We start from the raw sequence: 19,024 nt of genomic DNA on the forward strand, positions 1-19,024 counted from the left end.
CATACGTAACTCTATTCTTGTAAGGTTCAACAACATGAAATACGTAGACTCAATTATAACCCGACATATGCTTGTAATGTTCAACAACATAAAATATGTAAAAATCAATTACAACATAAATTTATCATGCAAATCATCATTGAATTCTAAATAAAAAGTTAAATTTTGTAAATTTGTGTCATGATGTCGAAATACATACATACATACATATATATAATCCCTGTTCTCGTATTAATGTTTGACAATGCAAATTAAAACATAGAACCCTGTTGGAACTAAATTATGATATGAAAGTCATGATTCAAGTACCTAAGTACAATATGTTCATATAAAGTTATACGGACACCAAATGGCAAAATTGTAAGAGTGGAAAAAGGAAATTGATGAGTGGACTCAAAGATGCATAATTTAATCCGTCAAAGCTAAGACAAAACGAATGTCATTTTCATCCAGGCTGCTGAGAAATTCCTAGAGGAAGAGAGACATTATCGTGAAATAAGTTATTACAATTAAAAGAAAAAAAAAAACCCAAATAGGAAACAGAGTCATAAATTTTCCATCTGAAATTCAGTCAATATTCCATTTCACACACAACACACACTCACATACAGCCCATTTTCTTCCTTTCCGTTCGCTTCTTCTACTTCTCCTCCTTCCACCTACGCGGATTCACAATTACCACCTCACCAAAGAAAAAAAATTAAAACTAAAAAGTCAAATAAAGGCAATAAAGAAAACTTCCTTCTTCCACCATGTCCGTGGAGGCATCAATACAAACACGACCCATTCATTTATTATTTGCTATCCAAACACACACCAAGACACGCTCAAACACACACGGAGACTAATTCTTGAGTACAGCTTTCTTTTGGGTTCTGAAGTTTTGATTTTGATCTTCATATTAGCTTTAAGATTGAAAAGGGTCTCTGAATCTACCAATATTTGTTCATATTTTGGATTATATTGGAAGAAATTCTGGATTTTTTGGTTTATGGCTTCAGCAGCGGTTTTCTCATCATTACGGCGACGGAGGACGCCGTCACTGGAGGCTTTATTGGCGCCGGTGGAGTTGTCCGAGGAGAAATTATTGGTAATTTTGACAGGAATATCATCTGAGCTGATTTCAACATTTTCCTTGAACAACAAGACGATGTCGTTTCAGCGGAAGAATTCGCGGAACCTGGTCAGAAAGATTGAGGTTTTCGCGGTTCTTCTTGAGTGTTTGTTGGATTCTACATCTGGGATTTCATCAATATTGCCTTCTACAGCTGTTTTGTGCTTCAAGGAGTTGTACCTTGTTCTTTACAGGTCCAAGATTCTTCTTGAATATTGCCTGCAATCGAGTAAGTTATGGCTTTTGCTTCAAAACCATTCGATTTCTGGTCATTTCCACGATTTGAGTCAAGAAATTTCCACCCTTTTGGATGTTCTTCCTTTGGATGGATTGAATTTGCCTGATGATGTTGTTGAACAAGTACAATTAATAAAGAAACAGTCAAGAAAGTCTAAATTGTTCATTGATAGAAGTGATGAAACTTTGAGATTGAAACTCTATTCATTCTTGAATGAATTTGAGTGTGGATATATACCTGATCGGTTTCAACTGTACTCATTTTTTGTCGAAAAGTTGGGGATTAGAGATGCTAGGAGTGGTAGAATGGAGATTGAGTTTTTGGAGGAGCAGATTGCAAATCATGATGGGGATATTGAGCCCACAGCTTCTGTATTGAATGGATTTGTGGCCTTGACACGTTATTGTAGGTTTCTGTTGTTTGGATTTGAGGAGGATGAAGTACAAATGAGGATCAGGAAGCATAAGAAACTGAAAAAGGGATTGCTTACTCAAGAGATAGCTGAGACGTTTATTACAATCCCAAAGGACTTTTGCTGTCCCATATCATTAGATTTGATGAGGGATCCTGTGATAATATCAACTGGCCAGACCTATGATCGGAGTTCAATATCAAGATGGATGGAGGAAGGGCATTGTACTTGCCCGAAAACAGGGCAAATGCTTGTTCATACTAAGCTTGTGCCGAATAGGGCACTCAGAAATTTGATCATGCAGTGGTGTTCTGCACATGGATTCCCATGCGATCCACCAGAGCATGGCGATCCTTGTTGTGATATAATTGCAGCTACTTCACCTAGCAAGGCTACAGTTGAAGCCAATAAGGCCACTGCACGTATTCTCATTCAGCAGCTGGCAAATGGATCCGAGGGTGCAAAAACTATTGCTGCACGAGAATTAAGACTGCTAGCGAAAAATGGAAAAGAAAACAGAGCTTATATTGCAGAAGCTGGTGCTATTCCTCACTTGAAAAAGCTGCTTTCTTCTCCTGATGCAGTTGCACAAGAGAATTCTGTGACTGCTATGCTTAATTTGTCAATTTATGATAAGAACAAAAGCAGAATAATTGATGAAGATGGATGTCTAGAATCTATAGTTCGTGTTCTTAAATTTGGGTGCACTACAGAGGCCAGGGAAAATGCTGCAGCAACTTTATTCAGTCTGTCTGCTGTTCATGACTATAAAAAGAGAATAGCATTAGAAGATGGTGCAGTTGAAGCCTTGGCAGGGCTGTTAAGAGAAGGGACACCCAGAGGAAAGAAGGATGCTGTAACTGCTCTGTTTAATTTGTCTACTCATACAGATAATTGCGTGAGAATGATAGATTCAGGTGCTGTTACTGCTTTAGTTGGAGCCTTGGGATGTGAAGGTGTTGCTGAAGAAGCAGCAGGTGCGTTGGCCCTGATTGTTAGGCAACCAGTTGGGGCTGAAGCAGTTGGAAATGAGGAAAAGGCAGTAGCAGGTCTAATTGGAATGATGCGATGTGGGACTCCTAGGGCAAAAGAGAATGCAGTTGCCGCACTGCTGGAATTATGTCGGAGTGGTGGTTCTGCCGCAGCAGAGAAGGTGTTGAAAGCACCTGCATTGGCGGGTTTGCTTCAAACCTTGCTCTTCACTGGGACAAAGAGAGCAAGAAGAAAAGCTGCATCCCTTGCTAGAGTTTTCCAGAGGTGTGAGAATGCATCGCTGCATTATGGCGGATTGGGAGTAGGGTATGCATTTGCAGGGAACTCTGCAACAAGTAGGGAAATAAGTTTCAGTAGTGAATATGTGATGCCTGTGCCTGTGTCAGTGCCGGTATTGTAGTCATAACTTGTACACTTGTTTTGTTATTCATTTTCTTCCCATTTTTGCCTGTAATATTCAAAATTTTTTTTAAGTTATTAGTGTAAAAAAGTGAAATGAAGTTATAGGAATACAATTATTGATTTACTGAGCAATTCTTCTGTTTTGGGCATTTATTTCTTCATATCTGATCCGGAGTGACCTAGAAACTGAAAATGTTGAATGCTGAGAGTTTATTGGACTAGTACATGATCTTTGAAGACTGAATATCACGATTCTGGTTAAAATGCTGGCAATAATGTGCATTGTGAAAATATGTCCGTAAGGTTGGGAAGAAAAGAAAACTATGGATGCTCAGAGAAGAAAACAACTATTTTCGCTTAGATACGTGTTATGCTTCTTGGAACTCTTTTCGCTAATGACCAACATGGTTACAATATTTTGGCTCTATATCCAAGAATTATTAATGTCAGAAGCCGGTGCGTCTTTTGCCTCTATGGTAAGAGATACTAAAGGTACATGGATGGGCCATACTGGGGAGAAAAGGTGAGGCTCTAAGAGGCCAATTACTAGGGAAAGTTGAAAAAGGCGCAATACTTCATGCTTGATTAAGAGTTATTAGGCTTTGTTACATGAGACTAAGCACTGTTACCAAAGTTCCATGTACTTTCAAATTGTCCAACTTGGACGAACTCCTTGGACTTGATCAAAAGGGAAACAAAAAAAAATGAAGGGCAAATAAAGTGGCAAAACATTATTGTCAAACAGGTTCAGCTAAGATGCCAATTCTTGTCAAATCATTGACTGCGCATATCGCTGTTACATTCTCAAGTGAATGTTCTATAGTGTTCAGAACCTACTGAAAAAAGCTATCAAAACAAAACTCTTTTGTCATTTCAGCTTTTCATTGGATGCTTCAGAAGCGTGGTGGATATTGGTTGCTGTTCTTTAGATGTGCACCCACTGTTAGTTCAAGGAATATGTGCCAGTGGATTGGAGATGGGATCCAACTCCAACCACGCGTCCCTAAAATCATTTTTTTTCTGACGCAGCATTGCTGATGCTATCTCCTCCTTTTAACCTTCTTTTGATCCTTCCTTTCGCCTTCTCACCACTTTTGCTTAGTGGATGCTGCATCTAATGCCTTGACTGAGACTTTCCATGATTTGGGCTGTGATAAGACCAAACTGCGAAACACCTAAACGCGACTTTCTGTTAATGTCTGGTAGGGAAAGGACGGACTTCTTGGTGGGATGGATGTACGTTCATCAGTTCATCTTTAGGTACATAATAGAATGGCATTTTTAGGAAAGTTCTCGGAAAGCCAATGTAGTGGAGTAAAACTAGCATCCCTTGTCTGCGATTGAAGAATATGCAACTTGGATTTGGACCTAAATTAACCAAATCAAGTGGCATGCTAATTATTTCCTTTGAAATTGAACAATGAATATTTTGGTGCTGTAGTCTTTTGTTAACAGTATTCTGGCTCTGTTTGAAACCTATTTCATGAAAACAGAAGCAGAAAGATTTTCTGTTACGTTATGTAATTTCTTGTTTGAGTTAATATCTGTGAATTCATTTTCATTATGAATTATCGAAAGTGAGGCTTGAAACCTTTTTTTTTTTTTTTGAATCTCCAAAAATTTCAGCAGCTTCCACAAATATCCATTTTGAAATCAGATTAGAAAACCACTACTACAGGCTGCTGCGTAACCTTTTTTAACCCCTCTAAAATTTAAAGTACTGATATGAAATCCTTTATGCACAAATTATTGCTAGTAGATTTTGTGATATTGGGTTGGTTTTCTGGTCTAAGTTGTGATAAGACTGATATTCATTTCCTTCTTCCTTCGTCCATCTTTGTTGCTCTCTCTCTCTCTCTCTCTGCATTGTTATGCATTCATATACTGAGAAACATTTTCGACCATAGGTGTCAACATGGTAGCATTAGCTGCTACTGGTGGATTTACTTGTGCTAAAACATGATTTTCGACCTAGATGTCAACATGATAGCATAAGCTGCTGCGGGGTGAATTTGCTTGTGCTGGCAGAGGTTCCCCCGATGACCTCAAACAGGAAAGGTGTGGGGTTCAATAATATTGATACACGCATGGTTTATGTTGTACTAGTAATGGAGCATGTGCTTTGCACGTGAACACGATGCTTCTAGATTTTTTTTTAAAATTTTTTTAAAAATCTATTATTTTGAAGTGATAAATGTAATTGAGACAAACAAATGGGATATTTAATATTTATATTATTTTATATTTTTTCTGAACTTAGTTAGCTCTGACCAATACAAATGCATAAGCAATAAATCATTCTTTGTTCCAAGAGCACAATATTTTTGTCTTTTGGTTAAATTTAGATTACCTAAATGTTCTTTTTTATGCCATTTGAGTTTAAATTTTTTTATTTTTGAATACTCCCTTTTAAGTCATTCTATGAATTGTTTATCAGTTATAGTGAGGTTTTCTAATTATTATTATTATTATTATTTTGTTAACGGTGGATTGTAAAATGATCATTGTAATTATAATAGCATCTAAATATATTGAAATTCTATTGTTCGAATTTAAATAGCTTAAACTTTGAAGAGAAATGTTTTGATTTAGTGAAACTTAATTGTATTTCTCACTGATGACTTGTTTTATGATTATAGAGTTTATATAATTAAAAATTGTTAGACGTTAAGGTTATTTATTATATAATAGTGAAACTGAACTTGGATATATTTTTATTCACCATTGAAGTACTCCTTGAAATTTAAAAAAAAAAAATTATTTTTTGGCTTAATTCACCGTACCTCAAAGGGATGCTTCACCTTTGTAATTATTATTATGATTGGCATTGATGAATATAATATTCATTAATTGTAGTTTAATACCGTTGGTTGTTACAAGAATACGATTTATAAAGTTCATTAAATTTAATTTTTATTGCAATTTAAATAAATAAACTTCCCAACATAAAACTCTTTGCCTACCTTGGTACTCCATTTCCTATTTATATTTTGTATTAAAGTTTTTTACTCAATACTAATATACTCATATGAAAAAGGTGCTCTTGAGGCTTAATTTACTTGTATCCAAAAAATAACAAGACTCGTGGTTCTTTTTAAGAGACTCACAGTACCAATTTATTATGTTTTGTTTCATGTTTGAAGTACTCTCTAAACTTGGATTTTGTAAATAATAGTTGTTCTTCTTTCTTTTGGTAAATAAAAAAAGTAAGGAATCTTTCATTTTTGTAACTGCTAGCATATTTGATATGATTTATTAATAATGAAATGCAATGCAATTTGTCCATTTATTAGAGAGGGATGTAATTTTGGCATCATAAAAACTAATATAATTTTTTGCTTACACTATTAACTACTAAGATTCACCATATTTTTTTTATAATTTATAATTAAAATTTTTTATTTTTTTGATTTAATTCACTATAACTCAAGGGAATTTTTTCATTCTTGTAATTGTTGGCATAATTGATATTAATTATTGATTAAATGCAATGAATTGGTTATTCTTTTTTTGGTTTAATTCACCAGAATCACCACAATTCAAGAAATGTTTCTTTGTAACTGTTAGCATAATTCTTATTAATTATTAAGGAAATACAATGTAATTTGTCCATTTATTAGTATCAAGGGCGATACTACTATCACAAAAATTAAGATTAATTTTTAATTACACTCACGATAAAGACTCGTCATACTTTTTAGACAGTAATTGATAATGGATATCTGACTGGCATCATTTCTGTTTGTCTGATAACCTTGGCTACCTGTCAAAAAGTTTGTTTGTGTATTCTGAAGAAAAATGACTGACTTGGCTAAACCTGATTAATTGTAGGCGCTTAGATATACATCTCTTCTCGTGAACTGCTAATTGGAGTTTCGTATTTGCCGCTTCATCAACTCCTCTCTTATGTCAACCAGGAGCATCCACTCGAGCGTTGTTAGGAGTATATTCTGCTCTGAACATTCTCTTTCCATTTCCCTGTTTCCCCTGAAAAGAAAACTTATGTTTTAGATACCCTGCTACTTTCTTGAGCTTAATTTCCATTCTTGTGGTATTTGCAGTTTCCATCTGTTCATTGTTTTTTATAGTCTGAGAACCATGAATGACCGCATCCTGAGCCATGGAGATTGCGCTGGACGTGGCCAAGGTTAATTTGATTTACTAATGAAAATCACCTCTGCAGCTCTTGTGAAATGTTGTGTACCAGGTAGACGTGGTCATGTAGTCAAAGCATTCCATTTTCTATTGATTTAGCTTGATAAATCACAATCGTAAATTGACATACAACAGCTTCGTAATTCATTAGCTCCAAACATGTCTTCGGGGCAGAGACCGCGGTTATTTTGTGATGCTTCTGGACAGGGAATGCCAGACTTCTTGGCCTGGACTTAATCATTTGGTGGCATTTATGGAACAAGGAACATGGCAGCCTCCATGGTGCTAGGTCATTGTGCTAAAATGCATCCGATTTAAGTGTACTAACATAAACTGTCCATACAAGCATGATCAAGTCTGAAGAGCTAAAAGCCGGTTACCATCTTCCTAGAAGCCCGAGATAGTGATTTACCTTTCCCCTGGGAAGGTAATGATTATGTCCTTCCTAGGAGGGGCTGTCTAGACTTGTATCATGAAGGGAAACCATCACCTCACATGGGAGAGGGAGGCCAATACGGCTGCAGTTTCAGACTAAGTCCCGTCTTCCTGTCATCTTCATCATTTTCGTACTTGTAGTTTTGGTCAATAGATGAGAAAAATTCCTTTCATGGCATATGTTTTATGAGTTATCACTAATTCGTTTGTATGATTAGTCATCTGCAATGGAATGCAAATTTTGCTATTGAACTTGTTCGAAAATGCAAGCATATGTTACTTCTTCAAGATTTTCATCTATTTTGTTCTGACCCTGCTAGCTACATCTTCCATATTGGTTATGTGCATATCAAAAGCTGCATCTTAGTTTGTATCGAGTAGAGGGTCAACTGTTTTTCTGGGGGGCTGTAACGGATAAAAGTGCATAGAAAAATGACATAGCATCTACAGAGAGGAAAATTCAAGGTTAGTTTTTAATACATCACATCTCTATTCTCATCCGTGAATACTTGCAAACTTGAGATGTCTTGACAGATTATGACTTCACCCCAGAAAAGCTTTACAATTGTGACTTTCTTTAGGTTCTTCTAATTGATCATTTTCTGAGTGTTTTATCTTGTACTGCAAATTCTTATAGTCGAAGATTTCCTTTAACTTCTGAGTTGAAAATTCTTGTTTTGCTTATGGCGGCATTGGGTTCTCGGGATTTGTATCCAAAAGAAAATTCAACAGCACACAGCAGAGCCAATTTGGAACGCAAGTACGGCTTCTTTGATGCCATTGGGGACATGTATTCCAACCTCTGTTTGTCCTATTCACTTCCATCTCTTTTACGTTTCTGTTTTTTGGTCAATTAGGCAATCTTAGTGATTTTGGCTACTGCTTTGACCAGGTCATCCCCAGGGATAACGTAATTGACAGCCAAAAAACTTTGACAAACAGCATTTTACTTGTCAAAAATCCAAAAAATATATAGGGGATTTCAAAACCTGTCAACTAAGATGGTTTTTTTTTTATTATTTAATAAATCTTTTAAATGGGTATACACCTAAGCTTTAGATGTGTTTAGATGAAAATTGCTTTCCTGACATCAATCCCTTGCCAAAGTGATCTGAGAAAATGACTAAAGGACCTTTCAAGACTTACGACAATTCCATCCCAATGACTGCTACAAGATCATATGGCACCTAAACTTAGCTGGGAAAGTGTAAATAGCTCACAACCAAAACTGTTAGAACCGAACATGGAAGATTAATAACCAAAGGCTTATTATTGGGGGTATAGTAAATTTTTCAATTTTTTCCCCCACAAAATCTGAAAGGATAATAAGGATCCTAGTAATATTTGGAAGTGCAAACTGATTTCAAACAGGAAATTTTCCATTGGCTTAGTCTTATCATCAGTCTGCTAACCAATTTTCATGATAAGAGACCTCAAGAAAGCTATTCTTCCAAACAAAAAAAAGGCTATTTTACTAATAATATAATAGTTATATACATAAGTCACCAGTAGAAAATGGTACAAAAATAATTCTCCTTTTCCATCCCCAGGCAGTTCAATTATCCAGTTTAGTTCATCATAGGACCACAGAATTCATGGCTAGATGGTCTTTCAAAGAAGCTTTGCGATTAGTTTTTCTTGTGATCGTAGTCCTCCAAATAGACTTCCTTTCAACAGAGGTGGTAGCTCAAGAAACAGCAAAAATCTCCACTTCATGGAGAAACAATAACCATTCTGTAGCCAATGTTACCAGAGCCTTACTTTATCCTTACTATACTTTCAATGATTCATCAGGGCCTTTTATGCAAATTATTTTGTTAAAAGAGATAAGGCCCCGGGTTGGTTATGCTTGTGGTTTTGTCTCAAATGGAACAGACGATTCTTTTGTTTTCTCCATCGGAATCGTGCACTATCGTACAGATTTCGTTGGGGTTCATTATTGGTCTGATCTTGATGTAGTTTGGTTTGCAAACAGAAACAAACCTATCCGTGAGAATGGAACTCTACAGTTCCTCCCAGATGGAAATTTGATCTTGAAAGATGCAGATGGAACTCTTGTATGGTCTACCAGTACATCTAATAAGGGTGTTGTGGGCATGAAGGTGATGGAAACCGGTAATCTGGTGCTTCATGATGGGAACAATCAAACTGTTTGGCAGTCTTTTGATCATCCAACAGATACACTTCTTCCAGGGCAGAAACTGGTGGATGGTCAAACTCTTGTGGCTAGATTATCTGAAACTAGTTGGAACGAGGGCAATTACTATCTTTTGGTAAACCATCAAGGTCTATTTGCATTTTACAAGTCTAACTCCCCGCAGATGTACTTCAATTTTTTTATTCGTGGAGAAAGGGAAAGCATTGAAACAAGCTATGTTAAAGCAGTAAATGGTACGCTTGCTCTATACATATCTTCAGCTGAGCCAAATGAACCAGACGCAGTGTTTTCAAAACCATCCAGCATGAAATATATCAGATATGATTATGATGGCCATTTCAGAGTTTATAATGAGGAAAATGGACCTGTTGATCTCTTGGCAGATTTTCTGAGCGAATGTGATTATCCAACCGTTTGTGGCAGTTTGGCTCTATGCTCGGGGGGGCAGTGCTCTTGTCCGTCAGGCTTTGAAAGAAGTGACAACCAAAACAACAGTGGCTGTGTGGAGATAAATCCCACAAAATGTGATGGTCCCCGTTCTCATGGACTACTACATCTTACAGATGTATATTACTTCAATTATGTTGATTCTGATGCTGCAGTCTTGAAAGCGACAGATATTGAGAGCTGCAGGTGGTTATGCTTGAGAAACTGCTCATGCAAAGCAGTTCTCTTTCAGCATTTTTTCAGTAACTTTTCAAGGGGAAACTGCTTCTTACCCTCCCCTGTTCTTTCACTAATAAGTGATGGAAAGCAAAGAAATGATTTTGAATCATCAGCATTCATCAAAATTTCCAATGACATGTCAAATACATCGGGATCTTCTGCATCGTCCAAACGAAAAGGAATTATAGCTGGATTGACTGCAGGAATTTTCTGTTTGTCAGTAGTAATCCTTGGCATCTGCATTGTGCGTAGGAAGAAGCAAAGTACTGAGGAAGACGTTGAGACTTACTGGGAACAGCTATCTGGAATGCCCGTGAGATTTTCTTTTCAGGAGCTACAGGATGCAACTGGAAATTTCTCAAAATTGCTGGGACAAGGAGGATTCGGCTCAGTTTTTGAAGGAGTTTTGAAAAATGAAGAGAAAATTGCCGTGAAGCAACTCAACAGTTTAGGGCAAGGGAAGAAGGAGTTCCTGGCTGAGGTCCAGACAATTGGAAGCATTCATCATATCAATCTTGTGAGACTGATTGGATTTTGTGTTGAAAACCATCATAGACTTTTAGTCTATGAATTTATGAACAATGGATCACTTGACAAATGGATTTTTAGCAAGGATTCTGTTCAACCTACTCTTGACTGGCTGACAAGAAGGAATATCATCCATGATATAGCAAAAGGTTTGGCTTACCTTCATGAAGAATGCAGACAAAAAATAGTCCATCTAGATATCAAACCTCAGAACATCCTGTTAGATGAAAATTTATGTGCAAAGGTTTCTGATTTTGGCTTGTCCAAGTCCATTGATAAGGATCAGAATCAAATTGTGACTACATTGAGGGGAACTCCAGGTTATCTGGCACCAGAATGGTTAAGCTCATTTATCACAGAAAAGGCAGATGTCTATAGTTTTGGAGTTGTTGTAATGGAGATCATATGTTTAAGGAAGAATTTTGATATGTCAGAATCTGAGGATCGTGTACATTTGCTTGATCTGTTTAGGAGAAAGGACGAGGAAGATAGGCTGATTGATATGATTGAAAGTAACGATGAAGATACTCGACTAAATATTTCAGACATGATTAGAACAATGAAGCTTGCACTATGGTGTTTACGAAGTGATTTTACCCAGAGGCCATCTATGTCTGCTGTAGTTAAGGTCATGGAGGGTACACTGGACCCCGAAATTAACTTGGAACATCAAACCTTGGACTTTAATCCACTTGCAGCCATCAGAAGAAAGTCTGAATTTGAAACAACAGTATCAGTTCCACCATCAGTACTATCAGGACCAAGGTGAACAAAAAATGTTGCTTCATCTGTTGCTTTACTTGGTTGCCTTTCTTTTCATGTTAGTTCGTAAACGTCTATTTCTTTGTTCTCCTTACCATGTCGTTGACGATTTATATTATGTTAATTGAGGTAAAGTACAACTTGTGAGAGTAATGTAAAGTATGTACAGTTTTGTAACCGTGTAACATTCTGTATTATGCTTACCACCTACAAAGGTTTCCATTTGTTAGCATTAATAAATGACTACCTAATGACACCACATGTACCTATATTGTTTCCATTTTCTTATGCTTAATCAAAATTCTTGCCAGTATTCATTCTGTCCGTGCGTTCTCATATTTCTTTTAGAATTGTCATTTGCTTTCAACATGACCCCATTAATAATATGTAGTTATTAGTGGGTTTTTCCACATCTTGTGACCAGTTACGTGCATTAGGGGATTCTATAATAAGAATACATTAGTTTTTTGTATTAGCTCCTTCATATCATTAGATAAGGTGAGTATAGAACTCCTGTTTAAGCAGTCAGATTTTGCTATCAGAAAGTAAAATCTGAAAACTCCAATCATTCTTCATAGTAATGATAGTTGACTTCAGAAACTAATTTATACTCGAAATCTGCAATAATCTGTCACAAAACAATCTCACCGGAAGAATTCTGGCCAACTTTCTAGGCCTTCCTCTTTTGAAGAGGTGGTGACCAGCGAGTCTTCCTGTATTTTCAGATCATCAATCTCCTGCTAATAGTCTTTCTCTCTATCTGTAGGGTTTTGCTTCATTAATGTTCCTTTTTCTTATAAATAGATTCTGAACGATGAACTACAATTACATAGATAATACACTTAATTTCTTTTCGCTCCTACAAATACCACTTGCAAAAATTTCATTGAATGGCTATGTTCCATTCAAAAGTTTCGAAAACAGGAACAGAGCAGAAAGACTTCAAATAGTGTTTTTCAGATTCTTAAAAGATTTTCGATTTAGCTTTCTCATGGTCCAACCAAAAGCGTCTTCGATTTAAGCAACCCCAAACCAAAAGTCCAACATTAGCAAACTTTTTTTGAGTTTCATTCGTTTATTGTTGGTCCTATCAGATTGTGCAGAAAACAAGCTTGCAAGTACCTTAGGCAGTCTTATTATATTCTGTCACAATTTCACTGATAGGTTTGTCAGTGAGAAGATTTTTTCTTGCAACTGAAAACTTTTCATGAATACAGCTCTAGGTAGAAATTATCGAACTGTTGTTTATACAAGAAAGATTAATAGCACCATCTTCCTGAAGTATCAAAAGTTTTGTTTGCTCACCAAGGATTCTCTGAAATCATGAAGGAAAAGGATCTTTTTTTTTTATATATATATATTTCTGCCGGGGACCGAGGAGGGGGGGGGGGAGGGGAAGTGGAGGAGAGGTAATTAGCACTACCAGAATTTCAAAAAGGGGTAAATGACCTTCAGAAAGAAGTATTCCATGCAATTAATGACTGAACATGATACAGAAACAAGAATAGGAACTATAGATTAGAAGAGACAAGATGCAACTTATTATTTATGGAGATGTATATCCTTTCTGAGACTAAGTTAATTGTCTGATATCAAATTCATCAGAAACATTATCACAAATTCTTTACAATAAGAACCACAGATAGAAATTCAGATGCCAACAGTAAAATTGAACATGAAACAAATGTCATATGCATATAGATTGTTGAAGTAAATAGTAAGAAAAACATGCATCACCACTCCAGGGTGAGATAATTAGAGTTCTTGTAGCTAATCATGACATTACCAAGTCCAATATAAATTAGATGAAGAAGAAGAGCAAGGAGCAAACAGAATAGGCAGTCTTAAATAAGATGCAAAGATTTAAATGATCCTCATGATTGTCTTGCCAAACCAGTTTTGGGGAGACGTTTCTTCTATGCATCCATATGAATCCTGATGGCTTTCTTATTACCTGTCAGAAAAATTCAATTTTTGTAAGATGTAGATTACGTTGTAATAAGACAAGGTCAGAGCTCATGATTTTATAATAATGGACATCTTTAGAAAAAAGATAACACCATTTATTCTAGGTGCATATTTTCAGATACTCCATCCTGATCTTCCATGACAGTAACAGGTTTTTCCTCTTGATTTTCCCCTTGAACTAGAGTATTGGAGGCAATAAGATCCTGCAGCTTCAGAATGGCTTTTGGATGATACTCTTCTAGCTCTTCATGTCCTCCATTTTCATGCTCTGAATCATCCTCTATCATTTTCTTCCAGAAGTCACGATTTTGATAAGTTTCTGAAGTTGCAGTAGCTTTCTTTTCTTGGTTTGAACCTCCTGAGTTATCAGGGGGGCAGAAAGTTTGTCCTTCTGTTTGGATTACCATCACTTCTTCTTGCACTTGTTTGTTCTTGTCAATATGTCTAGAACAATTCCCCTCAGCGACAAGCTCCAAGATTTCCTTGCTCGTAGAGTTGTCCAACTCTTGATTCTTTGTGGCTTCATATTTACTCATTTCTCTTTTCTCTCTTAGCTTCTGGATGAAAACCTGAACAAGTAGTTGGCTGACCATTTCTTCTTTTTCTCTCTCAGAAACTTTTATGCTCTCTTCTATTTTGTTGAAGTGATTCACCATTTGCTTTTGTTTTTCATTAAGTTTCTCAAGTTCAACTTTCAAACCATGCTGCTCAATCATTAGAGTTTCTAGCTGGTCCTCCATTCTATCCTTCAACAAATTATCTGTAGATCCACATGAAGGCTGGATCACGGAATCATATTCACACTGTTGGTTCCTTCGCTTTATATGCTTGAGCAAATGCCTCTTTCCTGCTTGAAACCATGGGTTTTCATATTCAAATTTGTCCCAACTGATCTTTTTGAACCCCTATAACATTTTAAAAAGAAAATGATGAACTTTTCAAATAAACAAATGTAAAAGCGTTAAATCAATTATATTATGAATCCCAAAGAGAGTTTCACTATCAAAATTGCTGTTAGGTAATAAGCAAAACAATGCTGTACTTTGACATATCAAGACAACCACATTGAGCATTAAACTTCGTAAAGAGATTAAATTTATGTTACTTGTCCAATTAATGGTGAAGTGTTTAAGCAACATAAAGATGAATTAACATGATGTATGCTAATCGCAGTTGATCATCAGTTTTGAGTAGCCTTTACTAATTACAACTGATCAAATGAGGGAAAGTACTCACGTAGTTGTTGAGCTGATAAACAAAGCTTGAGAAATTGCCATGCCTAAAGTTCTTGGGAAGGAGCTCTGCAGTGAACTTGATTTGGTCCCAAATTGTGAAACTTGTACTGTTTGGACTCCAAGATATGATGGAGTTGGTTTCTGGATCTTCAATCATGTCGAATGTCTTCATCAGAAAAGGAGGTGGAAATGACCTTATTCTTCGTCTCCTCGGTAATGGACCGATACCCCTAGTGTTACCACCATAGCCACCAGCTCCTCCTCCATCACCATTATCACCGCCAGTATCAGCAATTGCCTTTCTTTTGCCTTGCATTTGTAGTTCAAATCCACCACAGTCTTTAGCCTAAGTGAACCTTCTTGACTTCGAGAACCTTAAAAGATTAAAAAAACACAATGACCATGCATGCAATGGATTAACCAGATGAAAGAAATGCGGAATTTGTAATCTTGATAAAGTAATAATTACTTGATTTTGCCTATATTTGAGGACAAGATTGTTCAAGTTTTTTCAAGTTATTGGATTAGTATTCAGATGATGCTACCTACATAAGGAGTAACGCTGGTTATTTTGGTTTACTCATTTAGTTGTTGCCTTAATGAGATTTTGATCAATCACCACAAATTTAATCATCCCTTGAGATTCTTTTCAAGTTGTCCGTGCCAAGGAGACAACACACATAGAATTTGCATGTATTCTTCATGTAAAACTATTACTATTACTTTTTGGATTGTAGATCCTAACCTTCCATCTAGATGAATAATAAATGAAGTCGAGTTTACATTTTAAAATACTTGAAGGCTATCAGATCATGGTACACTAGTTGTCCTTTCTTTGATTATTATTTCATTTTGAGCAATTTGATTGTCGTATGGGGCATTTTAAGTTACAAAGCGACATGTTACAAGATGGTTGGCCTGGAGAAGCTAGTCAAGTGCAAAAATTATGAGGATGCTTTTTGTTTTGGGTCGATTGAAATAACAATAAAGTAAAATCTTAAGGGTATATAACATTTCCTTTGCCTCATTTATAGAATTGATTTCATTTTAGCCTTTGAAGCAAACTTACAAGTTCAATCTTGCCCCTAATAAAAGTGATGAACTTTCAAAATTGTCATGCACACAAGAAATCATCTTCCACTTTGACCTTTTGTCCAAATTTTGTTTACTATTTTATATCTAGTAACTAATAAGTTTACTCACATTGCAAAAATAATAATAAAAAGAAAAGGCGTCCTCACATGAGTTCACAAAAGCCCTTGGATGGGGGAGGGATTGGTTGGATGGTTTGGGAGAGCGAGTTTAAGTGATAGGTTCTGAAATTGAATTCTCCCACTTACACTATAAAAAATAATGTATTAGAAAAACAAAAAAATTTTAGAAAAAGCCCTCAAATAATGTAAAGATAAGATATTTGGACATATATATCATTAACATAATGATTCTCATTCACGAATGTACTGTAATAAAGTCATATAAGTTGAAAATTTCCATCCCATAGTGTTAGTGAATTGAAAAAAAAAAAGGTTGGTGAAATTATTTAAAGGGACTTGAAACTTTTATATCTTTTGGAGCTCAAAGAATTCAAGTCCTCAAATGCTTTCTCACATAAAAAATTGTATATATTTAAAAATAAAAAAAGAGAGAAATTATAAAACACATAAATAAAATAGATTCCAGTTCTCGCTATCTTTTGGGCCAAGCCCAAAGTTTTGAACTTTGTATCGGGCCCTTACCCTCATCCCAGGTTAAACTAAAGTAAATGTAACATTTCACTTGAGCTTTCTAGCCCAACCAACCATCCTATCCGGAAGAAGGAACTTCTTTGGGAACATGCCCTTGATGCGTTACTTCCATTTGGCATTATTTTCACTAGTGTTAAGTGCACATTCAATGTGTGTGCAATTAGGAAATAATTAAAATGAATCAATTTTGTATAAATTTTATTTTTTACATATAAAAAATTTATATAAAGTTTTCAAGAAAGAACTTTGGTTTAAATGATTATAGTAATTTGGTAGATACAATACTTAGGGTGGTTATATTGGTAAAATGTGATTAGGTGATTAGAGTTATAATGTTAAAATTGAAAATTCAAAAGATAACAAAAAGTGTCTATACCAAATGCTATTATTGAGGCATTATATATTGTATAGATGTTACTTCCATAAACATTATTCACACTAGTGCTAAAAGCACACACGATATCTGTGCAATTTAGAATTACTTAAATGTTTTTTGCAAATTGATATTACACACAAAAATCTCATTAGTAAAGAAGTTTTTAGTATTTTAACCTTGTTTTTTCCCATCAAATGATTGTTATGTTAGTTGTTACAACACTTAGAGGTAGTTAAACATGTGTTTAGAGAATTAAGGTTAAAAATAGGTATACATGGTTATTTTGAAAATATATGTTTAGATAGTAAAATGGTAAGTAATCTATACAAGGGTAAAGTTGAGAGTTTATACATTAACAATGATTGTTTACCCTAAACTCCCTCTCCTCTTATATATAATACAGATACTGTCTCTTTTATAAATAAATAAGAACGAAACCTATTTACCCAGTGTACTCTCGGTCGCGCCTGCGGATAACAAATGGAACCTTTCTATTTGTACAGTTGGTTGAATACTTCAGTTGATCTTAGGACTGGGAGCAAGAATTTCCAGGAACATTTGGAACATTTCGTTTCTGTGCAGAAGACCCATTTTCAAGTAATGTTGATCGATTACATATTAATTAATATTCGATTGATTGATCTGAGGTCATCGACAAAAAAGATTTGTCTAAGCTACTGCCTTTCTTTTTGTCCAAGCCACTTCTTTTTTTTGTCCAAATTGCCTGATTAACCCACAATATCCTCTAATTCTGAGATTTGCTCAAATGAAAGTTATTTTCGTCCAGAAGGTTTTCAAGGAGGTGTCTATGTTAATAGTTTCGGTGAGTATTGGAGAGCAGTTCAACTAAGTGTGAGGATCCCAATTCCCATTGACTTAAAGAGCTAAAACGTGCATATCACTTTGAGTATGTTGGTCTTGATGTTTCAGCTCAATATGAAACCGAGGTGGAGAGCTGCAAAGAAGCATGCTTGAAAAACCGCCCTCGTGAAGTAGCTCTAGTTCGGTTTTCTAGTGATTATCAAAAGGTTATCTCGTCTTTCCAGCTCCAGTTGTGACACTCCTGTACAATGAAAGTGGAAGATATAATTTCATCTGCATTTATTAAAGTATCCAATGGCAAGTTAAATGCAACAATATCTACTACATCAGCAACAAAAGGTGCTGCACCTGCAAAACCTATCAGGAGCATAGTGGGATCTTCTGCAGGTGTTTTTGCTATGTTAGCAGCAGCAGTTGGTTTGTCGATTTTAGTTAGAAAGAGAAGAACCCTGATGAAGGTAGATTTTGATGAAAACTTGGATCAACTTGATTACCTATGAGATTTTCCTTTGATGAGTTGTAGGTTTTAGCGGATGATTTCAGCTGGAAGATCAGAGGTTTTGGATCCGTATATTGAGGTGAAAATTGTGGGAAATATATGCCCTGACAGCTTAGGTGAAGGAAAGACGGAATTCCTAGAAGAGGTCAAGACCATAGGAAGCATTCATCAAGTCAATCTGGTTAAACTGATCGGGTTTTGCATTGAGAAACAGTGCAGATATCTAGTTTACAAGTTAAAGGGCAATGGATCTTTAGATAAATGGATCTATATGAAAAGCCCTGAGCAACCCTGTTGGCAAATGAGAAGAAAGATCATACATGACAGAGCTCAAGGCTTGGCTTATCTTTATGAAGAATGCAAATAGACCATTGTCCATTTAGATATATAACCTCAAAATATTCTGCTAGATGCAAACTTTTCTGTGAAGGTTTCTGATTTTGTCTTGTCAAAGCTGATTAATAGAGATGAGATCCAAATTTGACTGCAAAGAGGCACACCTAGGTACATGGCTCC

General features: G+C 35.8%; 2 protein-coding genes across 4 annotated transcripts; both read left to right on the plus strand.

Moving 5' to 3' along the window:
- Window positions 1-563: 563 nt before the first annotated feature.
- Window positions 564-3,291, plus strand: LOC140036690 (U-box domain-containing protein 17-like). Its single transcript, XM_072079119.1, has one exon. It carries the CDS (start codon window positions 992-994, stop codon window positions 3,155-3,157), a length of 2,166 nt encoding a protein of 721 aa, XP_071935220.1. The 5' UTR covers window positions 564-991; the 3' UTR covers window positions 3,158-3,291.
- Window positions 3,292-6,900: 3,609 nt separating this feature from the next.
- On the plus strand, window positions 6,901-14,367 carry LOC140036691 (G-type lectin S-receptor-like serine/threonine-protein kinase SD2-5). Of its 3 annotated transcripts, none has more exons than XM_072079121.1 (4): window positions 6,901-7,102; window positions 7,221-7,366; window positions 7,450-11,866; window positions 14,014-14,367. In XM_072079121.1, the coding sequence occupies exons 3-4, from the start codon at window positions 9,345-9,347 to the stop codon at window positions 14,060-14,062; spliced, it is 2,571 nt and encodes an 856-aa protein (XP_071935222.1). In that variant the 5' UTR covers window positions 6,901-7,102; window positions 7,221-7,366; window positions 7,450-9,344; the 3' UTR covers window positions 14,063-14,367. The 3 variants fall into 3 exon arrangements, with proteins under 3 accessions (XP_071935222.1, XP_071935223.1, XP_071935221.1); XM_072079122.1 differs by having other exon boundaries at window positions 7,466-11,866; XM_072079120.1 differs by having other exon boundaries at window positions 7,221-11,866.
- Window positions 14,368-19,024: the final 4,657 nt, after the last annotated feature.

The sequence above is a fragment of the Coffea arabica genome, chromosome 2e, assembly GCF_036785885.1.
Source record: "Coffea arabica cultivar ET-39 chromosome 2e, Coffea Arabica ET-39 HiFi, whole genome shotgun sequence".
Classification (NCBI taxonomy): Eukaryota; Viridiplantae; Streptophyta; class Magnoliopsida; order Gentianales; family Rubiaceae; genus Coffea; species Coffea arabica.